This window comes from Plecotus auritus, assembly GCF_963455305.1.
Source record: "Plecotus auritus genome assembly, chromosome: 3".
Classification (NCBI taxonomy): Eukaryota; Metazoa; Chordata; class Mammalia; order Chiroptera; family Vespertilionidae; genus Plecotus; species Plecotus auritus.
In genome coordinates, this window is record NC_137772.1 from 96765708 (window position 1) to 96785508 (window position 19801).

The window sequence follows — 19801 nt, forward strand, 5'->3', positions numbered from 1 at the left end:
CTCAGTTATGTTGGCTAATACTATTATCAAAGGAATCCAGAAGAGGGTGAGGTCAACATGGGCAGAGGCAGTTACAGAAAGTTTCAAGGAAGAGGCAGGTCTTAAGCTTGATCTGGAAGGATAAAGATTTTTCTGATGGGTACAGAGGTGGGGGCACGCAAGAAGTTGGAAGGCTGTCCTACTCTGTACAAGCCACCCCTCCCCCACATGTGTTCTCCTCACACCTCCATTTAATACAAAGTCATCATACTAAGTATCTTCTATTGACCAGACTACCCATCCATCAATCCTTTCTTTCATTTCTATTCCACCAAAACCAAGACAAATTTCACAATAGGACATACAATAATGTTTAATTAATTTCAGGATAGACCTGCAAACCAGGCTTATTTCTATCCTAAAGAAAGACTTGTGACAGCATTAAAAAGCATGCACAGGGACTACAGCCTGACTTGTGAGGGGAAAAGAAAAAAAGCCAGAATGTCCACTCACAGGGAAACAATAACACACTATAAGGCATCTATACTATGTAGAGGTTAAACTGAATACAACAGACACTTATGTACTAATGTGAAACAATCTCCAAAATACATTGTTATATTGGGGGGGGGGCCCTTGGAGATACACACTATGTGATCTCATTTATGTAAAACAAATAAAAATTTTAAAACCACACATATAAAACCTAAATATTTCTCTGGACATACATATAAACATTAATATGTATTTAACCACTGTATTTTCACCTCTTCAACACTGCCTGAAACTTGGTAGTTTTCAATAAATATTTATTGAATGAATGAAAACATATGTACTTGAATACAAAAGAATTAAAAAATTGATCTGCTTTCCATGATAAATATTTCTGTACTATCTCCATTTTAAGAGGCTGTGTTAATGCATTACTTGTATAATTAAAATAATCGAAAATAGTTCTTTAAAATGTTGCAAGACCTCGATAGACCACAAAAGTATATATGCACCAACGCTGAATAACTTCTCAAAAAATATGTTGCTAATAATATTAAGTTAATATAATATTACATTAACTTAATCGTCTTGAGTAATTAAGGCTCTTAAGCAGCAACTCAACGCTCACTTTACCTCTCCAGCATAATGCGAATAGGAAAGTGCTGGGTTTTAAATTGTTCCTAAAAATCAGTTAATGCAACGGCATGCCCTTTCCAAAGAGTGCTCTTTTTACAAACCAAGACTCCTCTGGGGGTGGGGCTCTCGCGCACTGCCTTCTCAGGAGGAGAGTAAGGAGGGCAGGTGAGCAGGTGGACGTGCAACGTCCACGGGGTAAGCGCACCCACACAGCGCAGGGGGAGGCAAACTTACTTTCCTACTGGCCCCTTCTTTAGCTGTAATCTGTCTCTCCTGTTCAGGCATCATCTCCCGGAGAAACCTATTTCTTCTGCGATCCGGTCCAGAGCCCAAAGGTCACCTAGTTAGTGAAAAAGAAGCGCGGTATTAAAACCCAGGGAGCCGGGTGTGGATGGCATCTCTGCGGTTCGGCTCTAACAAGAGGCAGGGTCTGGGAACCGAACCCAGCATTTCGGACGAGGGGATCCGCTGCCCTCACGCCACTATTTCAAAGTTGCGTGTCACCGCACCCCCGGCCCTTGGGGGCGCGGGCATGAAAGCCAGAGGGGAAGGCGGGTCTCGGACCTTTACCCTCCAACCCGGAGGCCGGCCTGCCGACGCCTCAGGGTCATCGGTAGAGCCCCTCTAGGGGTCTCCTGGGTCTCCGCTACCTCAGGCTGGTGCGCTTAGGTTCAGTCTTCAGCTCCAACACGTGCAGGTGAGGGAAGGAGTGCGGGCGAGCCGCGCAGACCCGGGCCGGAGATGTAGACCCCAGGGATCGCCCCCCACCCCACCGTGGCGGCGGAGATGAGGTGTTGCAGGCGCCCGCGTGAGGTCCGCTCTCCACCTCCGCGTCTGAGCCTGACTCGGGAGTGAACTCCGCACCTAGAAAATCGATCCGAGACGCGCCAGATCGTCCCTTTGATCTCCAACGGGTGACAGACTCCAGGATGGGGGCCGGAGCGCCCGAGCCCGGGCTCCCAGTGAGGGAGGGGGCCCTGGGCGGGAGAACCGACTGTCCATCACAGACCACGCCCTCCAAGCCCACCTCCCACTACAGCTCCGCCCATGAGCGCGGGACCCGTACACACGCTGAAAACTTGACTACGCCCCAGGAGATGCTATTGGCTGCAAGGCCGTGGGAAGCTACTACCATCAACCAATTGAAACGCACATCCAGCACCGTGGAGGCGGAGGAACACCTCAGTAGCCAATAGAGAAGAAAAATAGAGAAGCGCTTCCTGAGTGCCGGGGTCGACTGAAGATGGCGGCCACCGAAAGGGGTTGGTGGTTATGCGAGTTACTGAGGTGAGGAGTCTGTGGTGCGGGCTCACAGGTTTCTGTGTCGCGATAGTATTGTCCGCCCATGCAACTGAAGTTTGCAGGGAAGGGCTTTCTTTGTCACGAATCTACGGTATTTTCTTAAGTCCAGTGAGCGGCTCTTTCACTTTGGTGTCTTCTCGATAGACTGAAGCCAACTGGGTTAGAAAATATTCGTGCTAAGTATTTCAGTTTGTCGCCTGCCGCACTGCTTACTGAGGGGTCGTTACCCTCCCTGTTTCAGCTTTTTATGTCTCTTGTTTGCACTCCAATTAATCTGTCAAATTATCCATATTTGTTCCTCATTTTCCTTTATTATTGAGCCACGAATCATTTTCCAGTCTGTCATGTCTGTCTTTTTGGTAAAGAAGAAATTGGATCTTATTTCTCACGCCTTAGTCCTCCTCTTTCACTCACCAAAACTTTCGTTGTAAGTGTGTCATTTAAATACAAAGTTTATGTTAAATCTCTTGCTCCTTTATTTTTAAATATATTTGTATTGACTTCAGAGAGGAACATCAATAATGATCGTCTGCCTCCTGCACGCTCCCCACCGGTGTTGAGCCTGCAACCCAGGCATGTGCCCTTGACGGGAATCCAACCCGGAACCCTTCAGAACTAGGCCAACGCTCTATCCACTGAGCAAGCCCGCTAGAGCGAATCCCTTGCTTCTTGGTCGTTTATTGATTTTTATTTCTGATAATGTAAGAATGGTTATATAAAATATTATTGCATTTATCTTTATTACATAATAAACTGTTTCTTATAGAAAATTTAGGAAATAGATGAGCAAAAATGAAAATCTGCCAAGAATGCTACCATCCAAAATAAAGACTATAAACATTTGGGTGAAAAAACTAGACTTTTCCCTCCACATTTGTTGTTGATATAGTACCGTATTTTACTTGTCTTGCCTTACACTAATAAAACGGAAAGACCTAGTCTGTTTTACCCAACCAGTTTACTTCATATACTTCAAATAAAACAACATATCACTACAGGGTGAATGCAGAAGCAGGTACAAGAAGCCACTATCTTCTGTTAAGCCAGACATCAATGAGATTTGCAAAACTAAAACAGTGACACCCTTACTAAGTTTCCTTTTTTTTTTGGTTTGGAAAATACAGGGTTATTTAAAATAAAAATGTTATAGGCCCTGACTTCCCTCTCCATATGCCAAGTTTGCCAGTTCAATCCTGGGTCAGGGCACATACAAGAATCAACAAATAGCCCTAGTTCTGGTTTGTTCAGTGGATAGAGCATCACCCTGCAGACTGAGGGGTCCTAGGTTTGATTCCGACCTTGATTGCAGGCTTGATCCCTGAGGCATGTGCAGGAAGCAACCAATCCATGATGTTTCTCTCTCTCTCTGTCTCTCCCCCTCCCTTCTACTCTCTCTAAAAATCAATGAGAAAATATCCTTGGGTGAGGATTTACCAAAAAAAAAAAAAAAAGAATCAACAAATGAATGCATAAATAAGTGGAACAATAAATTGATATTTTTCTCTCTATTTCTCTCCCTTCCTCTCTCTAAAATCAGTAAATAAATTTTTTAACAATAAATAAAAACTGAATATCTTTAAGATATTTATTTTCCAAAGAATTTGTGTTAAGTTTTAGTATTTTATTGTTTTTGTGACCTATAAGGCCCTCAAATCCATCATAAAGGGTAGGCATGGTATTACATATACTAAGTTAGGTACCAAGCATAAGAGAAAAATATAACTTGAGAAATTATTTCACCATAATTTAAGAGACATCGAGGAGGTAATGCATTCATATATATTTATTGTATGCCTTCTCTGTACCAGGTATTATGGGATATGGTGGTGAACAAGCCTGGGTCCTTGTGTTTTCAGAGCTTGAGTTGATGTGGCAATAATAGAGAACCTTTAACAGCGTGTGGGAGTGAGTTCACTAAAGTGCACAAGGTAGAACATTAGTGGCTTTTTTGGCAACTCATTCAGAAGCAAATAAGGGAAGGTGGTGATTTTAGGGTCATGTAAGCAGATCAAATGGAGAAATTAAAATTCTATTCCTCTTACCCCAGAAATTGTTCTACTTGATGTGAAGTGAGAGAATAAAAATGACTATCTCACCAAACTTTTTTTTAAATTAAATTTATTGGGGTGACATTGGTCAACATGAACATATAGGTTTCAGGTGTGAGTTTCTATGTTACAAGATCTGTATATTGCACTTTGTACCCACCACCCAAAGTTGAATCTTCTCCTGTGACCATATATTAGGACCCCCTTCTTCCCCTCCTCCTCTCTGGCAATCACCACACTGCTGTTTGTGTTCATGAGTTTCAGTTTTATATCCCACATGTGAGTGAAATCATCATATGGTTCTTAGTTTTTTTCTGACTTACTTCACTTAGCATAATGTTCTCAAGGTCCATCCATGCTACAAATGGTGCTATTTCATCCTTTCTTTTGGCAGGGCACTTTGGTTGTTTCCATGAATTAGCCACTGTGAATAATGCTACATAGAGGTGCATATATCTTTGCAAATACATGTTTTTGAGTTTTTCAGGTATATACCCAGGAAAGGGATTGCTGGGTCGTATGGTAGCTCTATTCTTAATTTTTGAGGAATCGCCAGACTGCTTTCCATAGTGGTTGTACCAGTCTATATTCCCACCAGTGGAGAATAGGGTTCCCTTTTTTCCACAACCTCTCCAACCCTTGTTATTGCTTGTCTTGTTGATAATGGCCACTCTAACAGGTATGAGGTGATATCTCATTGTAATTTTTTATTTGCATTTTCCTAATTGCCAGTGAGGTTGAACATCTTTTTATATATCTACTGGCTATTTATATGTCTTCTTAGGAGAGGTGTATTTTCAAGTCCTTTGCCCACTTTTGATTGGGTGGTTTGTTTGGTGTTGAGTGTTATGAGTTCTTTATATATTTTGGAAATTAAACATTCGTTGGAGCTACTGTTTGCAAATATCATCTCCCATCTGGTTGGCTGCCTCTAGTTTTGTCAGTTTCTTTTGCTGTGCAGAAGCTTTTTAATTTGATATAGTCCCATTCATTTATTTTTGCCTTTATTTTCCTTACCTGTGGGGTCAAGTTCATAAGATTTTTTTCTACTACCCAGGTCCATAAGTTTAGTACCTATGTTTTCTTTTGCGTAACTATTGTTTCAGGTCATATATGTAGGTCTTTGGTCCATTTTGAATTACTTTTTATACATAGGGATAACTGTAATCCAGTTTCATTCATTTGCATATGACTTTCCAGTTTTCCCAGCACCATTTTTTAAGAGACTATCTTTACTCCACTGTGTGTTTTTGGCTCCTTTGTCGAAAATTATCTGTCCATATAAATGTGGTTTTATAGTGGGGTTCTCTAGTCTGTTCCATTGATCTATGTGTCTGTTTCTCTGCCAGTACCATATTGTTTTGATTATCGTAGCTCTGAAGTATAATTTGAAGTCAGGTAGCGTGATACTTCCAGCTTCGTTCTTTTTTCTCAGGATTGCCTTGGTTATTCGGGATCTTTTGTGGTTTCATACAAATCTGATGATTTCTCATTCTATTTCTTTTAAAAATGCCATTGGGATTTTGATAGGGATTGCATGAAATCTGTATATTGCTTTGGGTAATATGGCCATTACAGTGTTGATTTTTCCAATCCATGAACATGAGATATTTTCCATTTTGTTGTGTCTTTTTCAGTCTCTTTTAATAATGCTTTGTAATTTTCAATATATAGGTCTTTCATGTTCTTTGTTACGTTTATTTCTAAGTATTTTGTTCTTTGGTAGCAATTGCAAAAGGAATTTTTTTTTCATTTCTTTTTCTGAAGTTTTGTTGTTAGTATACAGGAAGGCAATGGATTTTTGCACATTAATATTGTATCCTGCAACTTTACTATATTTGTTTATTATTTCTAATAGTTTTTGGTGGAGTCTTAGGGTTTTCTAAAGAATCATGTCATCTGCAAAAGGTGACAGTTTGACTTCTTTCTTTTCTATTTGGGTACCTTTTACTTATTTCTCTTGCCTTATTGCTCTGCCTTGGAATAAGAGTGGTGAGAGTGGACATCCTTGTCTTATTCCTGATCTTAGAGGAAAAGCTTCCAGTTTTTCACCATTGAGTATGATATTAGCTGAGGGTTTATCAAAGATGGCCTTTATTATTACTTTCCTTCTATTCCTATTTTATTGAGTATTTTCATAATAAATGGATATTGTATCTTAAATGCTTTTTCTGCATCTATTGATAAAATGATAAGATTTTTATTCTTTCTTTTGTTAATGTGGTGTATTACATTGATTGATTTGTGTATGTTGAACCATCCTTGTACCTCTGGAATGATCCCCACTTGATCGTGATGTATTATTTTTTTGATGTACTGTTGTATTCCATTTGCTAGTATTTTGTTTATGATTTTTGTATCTGTATTCATCAGAGATATTGGTCTATACTTTTCTTTTTTGTGTGTTATCTTTGCCAGGTTTTGATATCAGGGTTATATTGGCCTCATATAATGTTTTAGGAAGTATTGCCTCTTCTTCAATTTTTTTGGAAGAGTTTGAGAGGGTATATTTTTTTAATCTTCTTTGAACATTTGGTAGAATTCACTGGTGAAGCCATCTGGTCCTGGACTTTTGTTTTGGGGGAGGTTTTTGATGTTTGTTTCAATTACCTTACTGTTGATCAGTTTATTTAGATTTTCCAATTCTTCATAATTTAGTCTAGGAAGGTTACATATTTCTAGGAATTTATTCATATCTTCTAGGTTATTAAATTTGGTGGCAAAAAAACTTTTCGTGATATTCTAGTATGGTCCTTTGTATATCTGTAATGTCTGTGGTGACTTCTCTCTCATCTCTGATTTTATTTATATGTTTTTTTCCCTTAGTGAGTCTAGCTAAGGGTTTGTCAGTTTTAATAATCTTTTCAAAGAACCAGCTCTTTGTTTTATTAATTTTTTTATACAGCCTTTTTGTTCTCTATTTCATTCAATTCTCTAATTTTTATTATTTCCTTTCTTCTGCTGACTTTGGGTTGCTTTTGTTCTTTTTTTTTTCTAGTTCTTTAAGACATAATGTTAGATTGTTTATTTGGGGTTTCTCTTGTTTCTTGAAATGGGCCTGTAATGATATAAACTTCCCTCTTATTACTGCTTTCACTGCATCCCAGACATTTTGATGTATTGTATTGTCATTCTCATTTGTCTCTATATATCTTTTGATCTCATCTTTTATTTCTCCTTTGACCCAGTAATTTTTTAGTAGTATGTAGTTTAATCTCTATGTATATGTGGGTTTCTTTACTTCCTTTTAGCTGTTGATTTTTAATTTCAAGGTCAGAGAATATGCTAGGTATAATTTCAATCTTCTTGAATTTGTTGATGCTACTTTCTGGGACCTAACATAATGATCTGTTCTTGAGAATGTTTCCTGTGCATTGGAGAAGAATGTATAATCTGATGTTCTGGGATGAAAGGTTCTGTAAATGTCAGTTATGTCTAGTTTCATTTAAGGCTAGCATTTCTTTTTTTTAAATATATGTTTATTGATTTCAGAGAGGAAGGGAGAGGGAGAGATAGAAACATCAGTGATGAGGGAGAATCATTGATTGGCTGCCTCCTGCACGCCCACACTGAGGATTGAGCCCACAACCCAGGCATGTGCCCTGACCGGGAATCAAACCATGACCTCCTGGTTCATAGTTTGACACTCAACTACTGAGCCACACCAGCCAGGCAAAACTGATTATTTCTATATTGATTTTCTGTTTGATTGATCTGTGTAGAGCTGTCAGTGGAGTATTAAGGTCTCCAACTATGATTGTGTTTTGATCTGTTTCTCCCTTTAGTTCTGTGAGTAGTTGTTTTACATATTTCAGTGCTCCCTGGTTGGGTGCACATCCTATCTAATAAAGAGGGAATATGCTAATTGACCATCACTCCGTCGCAAAGATGGTTGCACCCACAGCTGAGGCCAAGTTCCCATAAGGAGCCTTAAGGAGCAATCAGCAGGGACCTGAGGCTGCGCCCTCCCCAACCCCCATGAGGCTTGACAGGGGACCTCAGGCTGCGCCCCCCACCCAGGAGGGCTTGACAGGGGACCTCAGGCCATGCCCCATCCCGGCAGGGCTTGATAGGGGACCTCAGGCTGCACCCCCCCCCCTTCCCTGGCATCAGGCTGGGGGACCTCAGGCCGCACCCCCCGCCCCAGCGCCAGGCCAGGGGACCTGAGGCCATGCCCCCCCCTCAGCGGGGCTTGAACGGGGGACCTCAAGGTGTGCTTCCGGTCCTGGTGCTGGGCTAGGGGACCTCAGGCTGCTCCTCCCGCCCCAGCGCCAGGCTGGGGGGCCTCATGCCATGCCCCCCACCAGGTGGGGCTTGACAGAGGACTTCAGGCCACGCCCCCCACCACAGCACCAGGCTGGGGGACCTCAGACCGCACCCCCGCCCAACAGGGCTTGACGGGGGATCTCAAGCCGCGCCCCCCTGCCTGGCTGGGCTTGACAGGGGACCTCAGGCCGTGCCCCCCACCCAGCAGGGCTTGACAGGGGACCTCAAGGTGCACCCCCAGTGCAGGGTCGGGGGACCTGAGGCTGCGCCCCCTTGCCGGTGGGGCTTGACGGGGGACCTGAGGCTGCGCCCCCTTGCCGGTGGGGCTTGATGGGGGACCTGAGGCTGCACCCCCGCCCCCTGCCTGGCAGGGCTTGATGGAGGACCTCAGACCATGCCCCCCACCCAGCAGGGCTTATTGGGGGCCTCAAGGCACGCCCCCTGCCCTGGTATGGGCTGGGGGACCTAAGGCCATACCCCCCGTCCTGGCACCAGGCCAGGGGACCTGAGGCTACGCCCCCTCCCCAGCGGGGCTTGACAAGGGTGGGACTGGCCAGGTCTAGGTCTCACGTGATTTTGATGTGCATGTGGGTGGGCAAGGACTTGACTCTGGATCCCATGGTGCACCCCAGACTCTGACAGGAGGAAGGTTTTCATATACATTTTACTAATTTTCTTTTTTTAAAAAATATATTTTATTGATTTTTTACAGAGAGGAAGGGAGAGGGATAGAGAGTTAGAAACATCGATGAGAGAGAAACATAGATCAGCTGCATCCTGCACACTCCCCACTGGGGATGTGCCCGCAACCAAGGTACATGCCCTTGACCGTAATCGAACCTGGGACCTTTCAGTCCACAGACGGACGCTCTATCCACTGAGCCAAACTGGTTAGGGCACATTTTACTAATTTTCTTTCACCTCTGACACTTCTATTATAGAGAAAGGGCAAATAACAATATTAAATTATTTCCTCTAATTAATCCCCTTTTAATGTGCATGAATTTCGTGCACCGGGCCACTAGTGTATATATATTAAGAACTATTATGTTTTCTTGATGTATCATTATAAAATGTCCATCTTTGTCTCTTGTTATCTGTTATCTTGAAATCTATTTTGGCAGACATAATTGTGACTATACCTGCTTTCCTGTGGATGTTATTTGCTTGGAGAATCATTTTCCACTCTTTTACTTTGAATCTACCTTTGTCTTTGCAGCTTAGATGTGTCTATTTTAGGCAGCATATGGTTGGGTTTTGTTTTTTTATTCACTCTGCTACCCTATGCCTCTTTATAGGTGGATTCAGACCATTTACCTTTAGGGTGATTATTGATGAGTGAGGATTTCCTATAACCATTTTCTTTTGTTTTCTGCTATCTTTGTGCCTACTTTGGTTCTAGTCCTTTGTGTTTCTGTCTGTTGGTTTGTTAGGTGGTATTCCATACTTCTTTCCTCTTTTCTTAAGCTATGTGTTCTGGCTTGGGGATTTTTGTGTGTGGTTACCATTAGATTAAAAAAAAATAAAGTTGCATATATATATCATAGTTTTTTTTTCTTTTGAGTGCATCTGGTCTTCATCCTCCTTTGCCAGTTTAGACTTTTACCCCCTCTTTAATGTTTTTGTTGTCACAAATTATCCCTGTTTATGCTGTAAGTTTTTTGATAATCTTATTCATAGTGTTGTGACCTTATGTCCTTTGTTTCAGGTAGAATAACTCCCTTATTATAGAATATTTACTGCAATGGAGCTTTTCTGGTGATAAAATACCTCAAGTTATGTATGTCTGGGGAAGTCCTATTTCTCCTTTCCATTTAAAGGGTAATTTTGCTGGATATATTATTTTGGCTGGTAATTTCCCACTTTCAGACGTTTGAATATTTGGTTCCACTCTCTTCTGTCTTGTAGAGTTTCTGCTGAGAAGCCAAATGAAATTCTGATGGGTTTTCCTTTGTAGATCATTTCCTTCTTTTCCCTGGCTGCTTCAAGAATTTTTTCCTTATTGTTAATTTTTGACAGTCTTAGACCAAGTGCCTTGGAGACAGCCTCTTTGGATTGAGGTAACTAGATGTTCTGTTTGCTTCTTGGATTTAAGGATCTAGTTCTTTCCATAGGTTTGGGAAGTTCTCATCCACTATTTGTTGGAATAGAATCTCCGTTCCCTGCTCCCTCTCTTTCTCCTCCACAATGCCTATAATTATAATATTGCTTGTTCTGATGGAGTCAGTTCTTGTAGAACTCTTTCATTTTTCTTTATACTCAGGTCTCTCACTTCTTCCCTCTGTGCTATTCTTAGATTCCTATCTTTGATATCACAAATTCTTTCCTCCATCTGGTTGGCTCTGTTTTCTGTGCTCAGTCATTCACTCTTTATTATTATTTTTTTACTAGTGGCCCGGTGCACAGAATTCATGCACATTAAAAGGGGATTAATTAGAGGAAATAATTTAATTTGTTATTTGCCCTTTCTCTATAATAGAAGTGTCAGAGATGAAAGAAAATTAGTAAAATGTATATGAAAACCTTCCTCCTGTGAGTCTGGGGCGCACACAGGATCCAGAGTCAAGTCCTTGCCCACCCACATGCACATCAAAATCACGTGAGACCTAGACCCTGCCGCCCCTCCCCCCATTGGGCTAGATCTAGACCTGGCCAGTCCCACCCTTGTCAAGCCCCGCTGGGCAGGGAGCATAGCCTCAGGTCCCCTGGCCTGGCGCCAGGACGGGGGGCATGGCCTGAGGTCCCCCAGCCAATACCAGGGCAGGGGGCATGCCTTGAGGTCCCCAATAAGCCCTGCTGGGTGGGGGGCATGGCCTGAGGTCCTCCATCAAGCCCTGCCAGGCGGGGGGGCACAGCCTCAGGTCCCCTGTCAAGCCCTGCTTGGCGGGGTGCACCTTAAGGTCCCCTGTCAAGCCCCGCTGGGTGGGGGGCACAGCCTGAGGTCCCCTGTCAAGCCCAGCCAGGCAGGGGGGCGCGGCTTGAGGTCCCCCATCAAGCCCTGTCGGGCGGGGGTGTGGTCTGAGGTCCCCCAGCCTGGTGCCGTGGTGGGGGGCGTGGCCTGAAGTCCCCTGTCAAGCCCCGCCGGGTGGGGGGCGCAGCCTGAGGTCCCCTGTCAAGCCTCATGGGGGTGGCAGAGGGTGCAGCCTCAGGTCCCTGCTGATTGCTCCTTAAGGCTCCTTATGGGAACTTGGCCTCAGCTGTGGGTACAACAATCTTTGTGACGGAGTGATGGTCAATTAGCATATTCCCTCTTTATTAGATAGGATTACCTAAAATCTTTATTGTTGAGTGTATTACAGATGTTCCCTCCCCCCTCCAATGCCCCAGGCCTTGACCACCCTATTGCCTGTGTCCATAGATAAGATCTTTGGTTAATCTCTTCCCACCTGCCCTGCCTCCTTCCCTCAGAGATTCATCAGTCTGTTCCATGTTTCCATGCCTCTGATTCTATTTTATTCACCATTTTATTTTGTTCATTAGATTTCTTATTTGTTTATTTTTACTTTAGATTCAATTATTGATAGAAATGTATATATTGCCATTTTATTGTTCGTATTTTTCTTCTTCTTCTTCTTCTTCCTCTTCTTAAAAAATACTGTTCAAGCCCGGCCGGCATGGATCAGTGGATAAGTGTTGACCTATAAATCAGGATGTCACAGTTCAATTTCCTGTCTGGGCACATGCCTGGTTGTGGGCTCAATCCCCACTGTGGGCATGCAGGAGGCAGGCAGTCAATGATTCTCTCTCGTCATTGATGTTTCTATCTCTCTATCCCTCACCCTTCTTCTCTGAAATCAATTAAAATGTATTTTTTTAAAAAAGAAGAAGCCATAGCTGGTTTGGCACAGTGGATAGAGCATCAGCCTGCAGACTGAAGGGTCCCGGGTTCTATTCCAGTCAAGGGCACTTACCTTGGTTGCAGGCTCCTCTCAGGCCTGGGCCCTCGTCAGGGCTCGTGCATTAGGCAACCAGTTGATATGTGTTTCTCGCACATTGATGTTTCTCTCTGTCTTTCCCTCTCTCTTCCACTCTCCCTAAAAATCAATGGGAAAATATCCTAGGGTGAGGATTAACAACAAAAAAATAAAATAAATAAATGAGAAGTAAAAAAAAAAAAAAGAGTATCCTTCAACATTTCATGTAATACTGGCTTGGTAGTGATGAACTCCTTTAGCTTTCTCTTCTCTGTGAAACTCTTTATCTTACCCTCAATTCTAAATGAGTAGAGTAATCTTGGATGTAGGTCCTTGCTATTCATCACTTTGAATATTTTCTGACACTTCCTTCTGGGCTGCAAAGTTTCTCTTGAGAAATCAGCTGACAGTCATATGGGTGATCCCTTTTAAGTAACTAACTGCTTTTCACTTGCTGCTTTTAAGATTCTCTCTCTGTCTTTAACCCTTGGCATTTTAATTATGATGTGTCTTGATGTGGGCCTCTTTTGGTTCCTTTTGTTTAGGACTCTGTGCTTCCTGGACTTTAAGACTATTTCATTCACCAGATGGGAGGTTTTCTGCCATTATTTCTTCAACTAGGTTTTCAATATCTTGCTCTCTCTCTTCTCCTTCTAGTACCCCCATAAAGCGAATGTTGGTACGCTTCAAGTTGTCCCAGAGACTCCTTACACTATATTCATATTTTTGGATTCTTTTTTCTTTTTGCTCATCAGATTGGGTGTTTTTTGCTTCCTCATATTCCAAATAGTTGATTTGATTCTCAGAATCCTCTACTGTTGAATTCCTGTAAATTATTTTTTATTTCAATTAGTGTATGCTTAATTTCTGACTGGTCCTTTTCCATGTCTTTCACATTCTCACTAAGATCCTTGGAAGTCTCACTAAGTGCCTTGAAGCTCTTGTGAAGATCCTTGATCAAACTTATAACCATTGTTTTTAACTCTGTATCCAGTAGTTTGCTTGCTTCCATTTTATTCATTTGTGTCTTGTTTTTTTGTCTCCCCATTTTGGCTGCTTCCCTGTGTTTGTTTCTATGTATTAGCTATAGTTGCTATGTCTTCTAGAATTGGTCTTGTTTAGTAGGTGTCCTGTAGGGCCCAGGAGCTCAGCCTCCCCAGTCACCTATGCTGGGCACTCTGAATGCACCCCTGGGTGGCTGGGGCATAGTCTTGTAGTTAAGCCTTGATGTTGGCATCGCTGGGAGGAGTTGACCTCCACGTTAATTGGTTGTGAGGACCAGCTGTGACTACAGTGGGAGAGCTGCTGTGCAGGAGACACCCCTATGGAGTAGGACTTGCTTCAGTGGGCTTTGGTGCTCACTGAGTCTGCCTCTTGAGTATGTCACTTATGAATGGATAGAGTTGTAATCTGGTATGGTCTGAAGCTGTCCACCAGGTGCACTGGCTCTAGGGCCTCCAGGGAGGTGCAAAATCAGCCACTGCTGGGGCCACCTGGCAGGAGCTACAGAGGGATCTGTATATGGCTGTTATTTGTATTGGGCTTGGTGGTGCCCAGGCAAGGCCCAGGTATGAAGCAAAGCAGGCTGGTGCTAGTGCCGGGTCTTCGGCCTTTTATTGATAGGTTTGAGGCACACTGACACCAGTTGCAACTCTTTTGAGAGATTTTTAGCAAAGTGTGAAGTCTGAGCCAGGACAGGCCATTCATATGGAAAAGCTACTGTAAACCGCTTGGGTGGGGTTGCAAATTGGATGGGGCAGGATCTCAGGAAATCATCAGGGTCAGAGCAAACAGTGTGAACCAGGCTGATGGATACTCAGATATGGCTGCCAGTCAACCCTGCGATGGGGGAGTTCCCAGCACAGGAACAATGACTCCAACAGCACCCTCGTCTGGAAACCTTCCCCAAGTTTCTGCCCTGATACCAGACAATCCAGTTCCTCCCAGTATGTGTCTGGGTCCCCCAAAGCCACCCGGTGCTGGAGCTCAGAGGGATAAATCTGAGTTAAGCTTTTGCGTTGGCCCTTTGAAAAGAACACCTGGATCTCCAGCAGCCCCCGTGTCACTCTGTTTTTTATTGCCCGTAGTTGCAGGGACTTCCCTTCCCAGTTCTGGAACCCTGAGCTGGGGATTTGATGTGGGCCTGGGACCCCTTGCTCCTCACAGGCAACCTCCACAGAGACAATCTCCCTCCCAATTAAAAAAATAGCACACATGGGTGTTGGACCAACCTGTTCCATGCCTCTGCCCCTCCTACCAGTCTCAGTGTGCTTCTTTTCTTTACTTCTCTAGTTGTAGTACTTCCATTCAGCCAGCTTTCAGATGGTTCTGAATGATAGTTGTTCTGTAATTTTAGTTGTGATTTTGATGTGTTTGTGGGAGGCAGCAAGTACAGGTGTTTACCTACGCTGCCATCTTGGTTTTCAGCAGTTTACTCTTAATCTCCTTTATTGCGTGCTTCATTTCCAGAATTTCTGATTGGTTCTTTTTTAAAGTTTTAATCTCTTTGGCAAAGTACTCATTTTGTCCATTGACTTGTTTTCTGAGTGCATTGAATTGCCTATTTGTATTTTCTCAGATCTCATTGAGTATTTTTAAAACTGCAATTTTGAGATCTCTGTCATTTATATCACACGTTTCCAAGTGTTCCAACTTGCTTTCTGGGGATTTTTCATGTCCTTTCTGGTCATCCTCATTACTATGGTTATTCATGGTATTTGCTGTTCTCCTTTGCCTATGCATTTATCTCTGTCCATATATTATTTTCCAGTAGATAGCGCTGAATTGCAAACTTTTTTATCTCTGTGATCTCCCAGTCTTGACCACCATGGCTTCCATAAGACAGTACAGCCATGCTACTTGGGAGTGAGATTTTTTTTTTAACCCTCACCTTAATGAAGACCCCTGACCACCATGGGGTCCTCCTGCCCTAAGCACCCCTCCTAGGGTTCAGTCGCAGAGGGAAACAGTGGTTCTACTCCAACAGCTCTTCGTCTACAGATAATACTGTATGCTCCTGAACCCAACTCCAAGGGCAATGGGAGGCCAGTTTTGGGGGTGAAAGTGCATAAGGGCTCTATGGTTCCATTTCTTTGTCTGAAACACCACTGTCATCCTAACAGTGAAGAGCTGCTGGGTGGAACCCCATGTTCTGTCAGACAACTGCTGACTCAGACAATGTTCACACTTTTGCAGCACGCCCTGTTGGGTCATCCAAACCCCCTCACCCCCCACATAGCTCTTCAGTTTCCTTTCCTTTCCAGGCTGAGTCTCGAGCTGCTGGCTGAAGGGCTGTGTCTGCGCTTTCCTCCTCCTTGTATTCCCAGTTGCCCACCTTTAGATGTTTCAGGGAGCAGACCTTTCAGGCATGCGTCTGTGTTGAGCAGGGATTTCTTTGTTGAATTATAGTTGGTTTCCTTGTTGATATTTCAGGGTGAGCAGCCAAGGGGCTCTCTCACACACCATTCCTCTGACATCACTTTCACCAAACTTTTAACTAATGGAATACTGATCATTCAAGAAGACATATTTTGCCCTGGCTGGTGTGGCTCAATTGGTTGAGCATTCACCCTGTGTGCTGAATGGTAGCGGTTTGATTCCTGATCATAGCATATGCCAAGATTGTGGCTTAATCCATGGTAGGAAGATTGTTGAAGGCACATGATCAATATTTCTCTCTCACATGGATGTTTATCTCTCTCCCCCACTCCAGCCTCTCTTCCTCTCTCTTTACAAATCAGTAAACTAGTCTTTGAGAGAGCGGGCGGGGGGGAGGGAAGCTCTCAGTTTCACATCTTATCAAGGCAGCAGCGGAGGCCCTGCTCTCCAAGTCTCACAATGCCACCCAAGAAGAAAGATGCTGGAATGTGGGCCAAAAAAAGACAAAGACCCAGTGAACAAGTCCGGGGGTAAGACCAAAAAGAAGTGGTCCAAGGGCAAAGTTCTGGATAAGCTCAATAACCTAGTCTTATTTGACAAAGCATATTATGTTGAACTCTATAAGGAAGTTCCCAACTATCCTATCTAATAAAAGAGTAATATGCAAATTAACCATCACTCCAACACACAAAATGGCTGCCCCCATGTGGTCAAAGATGGCTGCCCCCATGTGGACACAAGATGGCCACCACAAGATGGCCAGCAGGGGAGGGCAGTTAGGGGCAACCAGGCTGGCAGAGGAGGGAAGTTGGGGGCGACCCCGGCCTGCAGGGGAGAGCATTTGGGGGGGACCAGGCCTGCAGGGGAGGGCAGTTGGGGGGGACCAGGCCTGCAGGGGAGGGCAATTAGGGGTGACCAGGCCTGCAGGGGAGGGCAGTTAGGGGCAAACAGGCTGGCAGGGGAGCAGTTAGGCATCAATCAGGCTGGCAGGGGAGTGGTTAGGGGGTGATCAGGCTGGCAGGCAGAAGCGGTTAGGGGCAATCAGCAAGGCAGGCAGGCGAGCATTTGGGACCCAGCAGTCCTGGATTGTGAGAGGGATGTCCAACTGCCCTTGAGGGCTCCCAAATTTGAAAGAGTGCAGGCTGGGCTGAGGGACACACACCCCCGTGCACGGATTTCATGCACCGGGCCTCTAGTAAGTTTATAATCCCTGCTATATTATCTCTGAGAGACTGAAGATCCACAGTTCCTTGGCCAAGGCAGCTCTTCAGGAGCTCTTTAGTAAAGGACTTATTAAACTAGTTTCAAAGCACAGAGCTCAAGTAATTTACACCAGAAACACCAAAGGTGGAGATGCCCCAGCTATTGAAGAAGATGCACAAACAGGTCCCACCAGCTATACTTTTTTTTTCCCACCAGCTATACATTTTAAAAAATAAAACTTTAGCCCTAACTGGTTTGGCTTGGTGGATAGAGCATTGGCCTGCGAACTGAAGAGTCCCAGGTTCGATTCCAGACAAGTGCATGTACCTTGGTTGCCAGCACATCCCTAGAAGGGTGTGTGCAGGAGGCCGCTGATCGATGTTTCTCTCTCATCGATTTTTCTAACTCTCTATCCCTCTCCCTTCCTCTCTGTAAAAAAGTCAATAAAATATATTTTAAAAAATAAATAAAAATAAAACTTAAAAGAGAGAGAGAGAAGACACATTTGGGGGGTTACATATTGTCATTTCAAGGGGCAGATGCTATTACTAATGTTTTGTTGAGATAATAATTAAATCTGTTTTAATCCTTTAACACAGCGGTCGCCAACCTTTCGGACGTCACGGACTACCAGTGTTCCATGGACCACCCACTGGCGATTGCTGCTCCAAAGGACTCCTTAAACCAGAGGTCGCCAACCTTTCGGACCTCATGGACCATCGGTGGTCCATGGACCACTGGTTGGCAACTGCTGCTTTAACACATATATTGAGTTAGGAGAAAGATGGCTCAATATTCATTTTTTACTGCTAATTAAAAGGAAATATATTAAATTGTTAACATTACTATGGAGACTGGAATTAAAAGGGATTTTTATACTTTTGTAACTGGATATTTGCAATAGAATAATAGCAATAGAATTTTAATCACTGAGTATTTCTTTAGCAGACTCACAAGCTAGAAAATATCTCTCTGCTACTAATATATAAAGTAGATATATGAAAGTAGACTTTACTTTGTAGTCATATTTTTGTTTAATGGGCATTATTATATCAATTTTCACCTTTTCCCTCTTGTTTCAGGTTTTTTTATTCATTATTCTTCCCTGGGCTAATTGTATGTGGAACTTTATGTTTGTGTTTGATCTTTATCCTTTGGAGAATCAGAGTGCTGCTACGAAGAAAGAAAAACTCAGCATCAACTGGCAAAAAAGGGAAAGATCAAATGGTGATTGCATTTTTTCATCCGTACTGCAATGCTGGCGGAGGAGGAGAAAGAGTTTTATGGTGTGCATTAAGGGCCCTGCAGAAAAAGTAGGTATGCATCTTTCTTAGCTAATTTGCTATATTAGCATTTTTTTAAAAATCATTACCGAGAATTTATCTTTATCTAATACCTTATTCATAGCCAGGAATTCATTTTTAAACTATTTTTCAACAAAGAAATAGTTCTCTCATATGCCAATCTGCCTCATATGATCCTATTGAATTTAGTTGCTGTGATGAAAAATGGAAAGTATCTTCACTTTTATGGCATAATTTAAAACTAGTCATCTTGGGAGAGTATGTGGAGAAGAGATTAAATAATAAACAGAAAGTAATGTGGAGTACTTTTAGTCAATGGTGACATACCCAAAATAATCTTTATGAAGTATCTATTTGCTTCTAATTCTGCTATCATTATCAGTTGGCTAGTCTTTTTTTTTTTTTTTTTTTAATATATTTTATTGATTTTTTTACAGAGAGGAAGGGAGAGAGATAGAGAGTCAGAAACATCAATGAGAGAGAAACATCGATCAGCTGCCTCCTGCACACCTCCTACTGGGGATGTGCCTGCAACCAAGGTACGTGCCCTTGACTGGAACCGAACCTGGGACCTTTCAGTCCGCAGGCTGATGCTCTATCCACTGAGCCAAACCGGTTTCGGCATCAGTTGGCTAGTCTTAAGTAAGTTACCATGTTAGAAAGAATATGATATTATATATCATTTAATGTTTTAGGCTTTTTTCCTCCCCACCCCACTTCCAAAGTATGTATGTATGTATGTATGTATGTATGTATGTATGTATGTATTTATTTACATTTATAGTCATATATTTATTGCAAAACAAATCTGCTTCTAAGTGGACCCCCACAGTTCAAACTTCTGTTGTTCAAAGGTCAACTGTATTACAAAGATTTGTGATGGGACTTGCTTCCAGGTGTCTGCTTTAGAGATCTACGTAGTTTATTCTTTCTCCTCTCTTGTTAGCTTTCAGGTGTTCACCCACCAAAGTAACTATGATTCACTTTTAAAAAGGAGAAAGCATAGTAAAGTGCAGGTTTCATTGTTATTTTATTATATGTTGAAAACTATTATCTTTCTATAGTTATTCTGCTTCTTGGCACATGCCCTTCATTTTGTTCCAAAGCCTTCACGGGTAATTCCCTTAGCTCTACATTTCTATATTCTTGACCCATCCTGGCTTCTAGCTACCACCACTGTATTTCCTCTTCCATCTTCAATAAGTGCCTAAATCCAAAGAATTTTCTTTAAATCCTTGCTTAATTCTCACCTCCTTGCAGTCCTCTCTATCATAATCTA

At 42.9% G+C, this 19801-nt stretch overlaps 2 protein-coding genes and 1 pseudogene across 5 annotated transcripts in view; 2 read left to right on the forward strand and 1 right to left on the reverse strand.

Annotated features, from left to right (window-relative positions):
• Nucleotides 1-2068, reverse strand: part of ATP7B (ATPase copper transporting beta) — a 97996-nt gene extending 95928 nt beyond the window's left edge. For all 3 annotated transcript variants that reach the window (XM_080662339.1, XM_080662338.1, XM_080662340.1), the window contains exons 1-2: nucleotides 1972-2068; nucleotides 1342-1447 (exon numbers count right to left, since the gene is read on the reverse strand). In XM_080662339.1, the coding sequence (XP_080518465.1) occupies nucleotides 1342-1395 (54 nt within the window). In that variant the 5' untranslated portion in view covers nucleotides 1396-1447; nucleotides 1972-2068. The remainder of the gene's footprint in view (nucleotides 1-1341; nucleotides 1448-1971) is intronic.
• A 255-nt stretch (nucleotides 2069-2323) lies between these two features.
• Nucleotides 2324-19801, forward strand: part of ALG11 (ALG11 alpha-1,2-mannosyltransferase) — a 35310-nt gene continuing 17832 nt past the window's right edge. The window contains exons 1-2 of the mRNA XM_080659205.1: nucleotides 2324-2394; nucleotides 18301-18531. Coding sequence (XP_080515331.1) covers nucleotides 2351-2394; nucleotides 18301-18531 — 275 coding nt within the window. The 5' untranslated portion in view covers nucleotides 2324-2350. The remainder of the gene's footprint in view (nucleotides 2395-18300; nucleotides 18532-19801) is intronic.
• LOC308243284 (small ribosomal subunit protein eS25-like) lies at nucleotides 16475-17454 on the forward strand (annotated as a pseudogene). Its single transcript has 2 exons — nucleotides 16475-16658; nucleotides 17216-17454. The product of its transcript is annotated as a small ribosomal subunit protein eS25-like (transcript).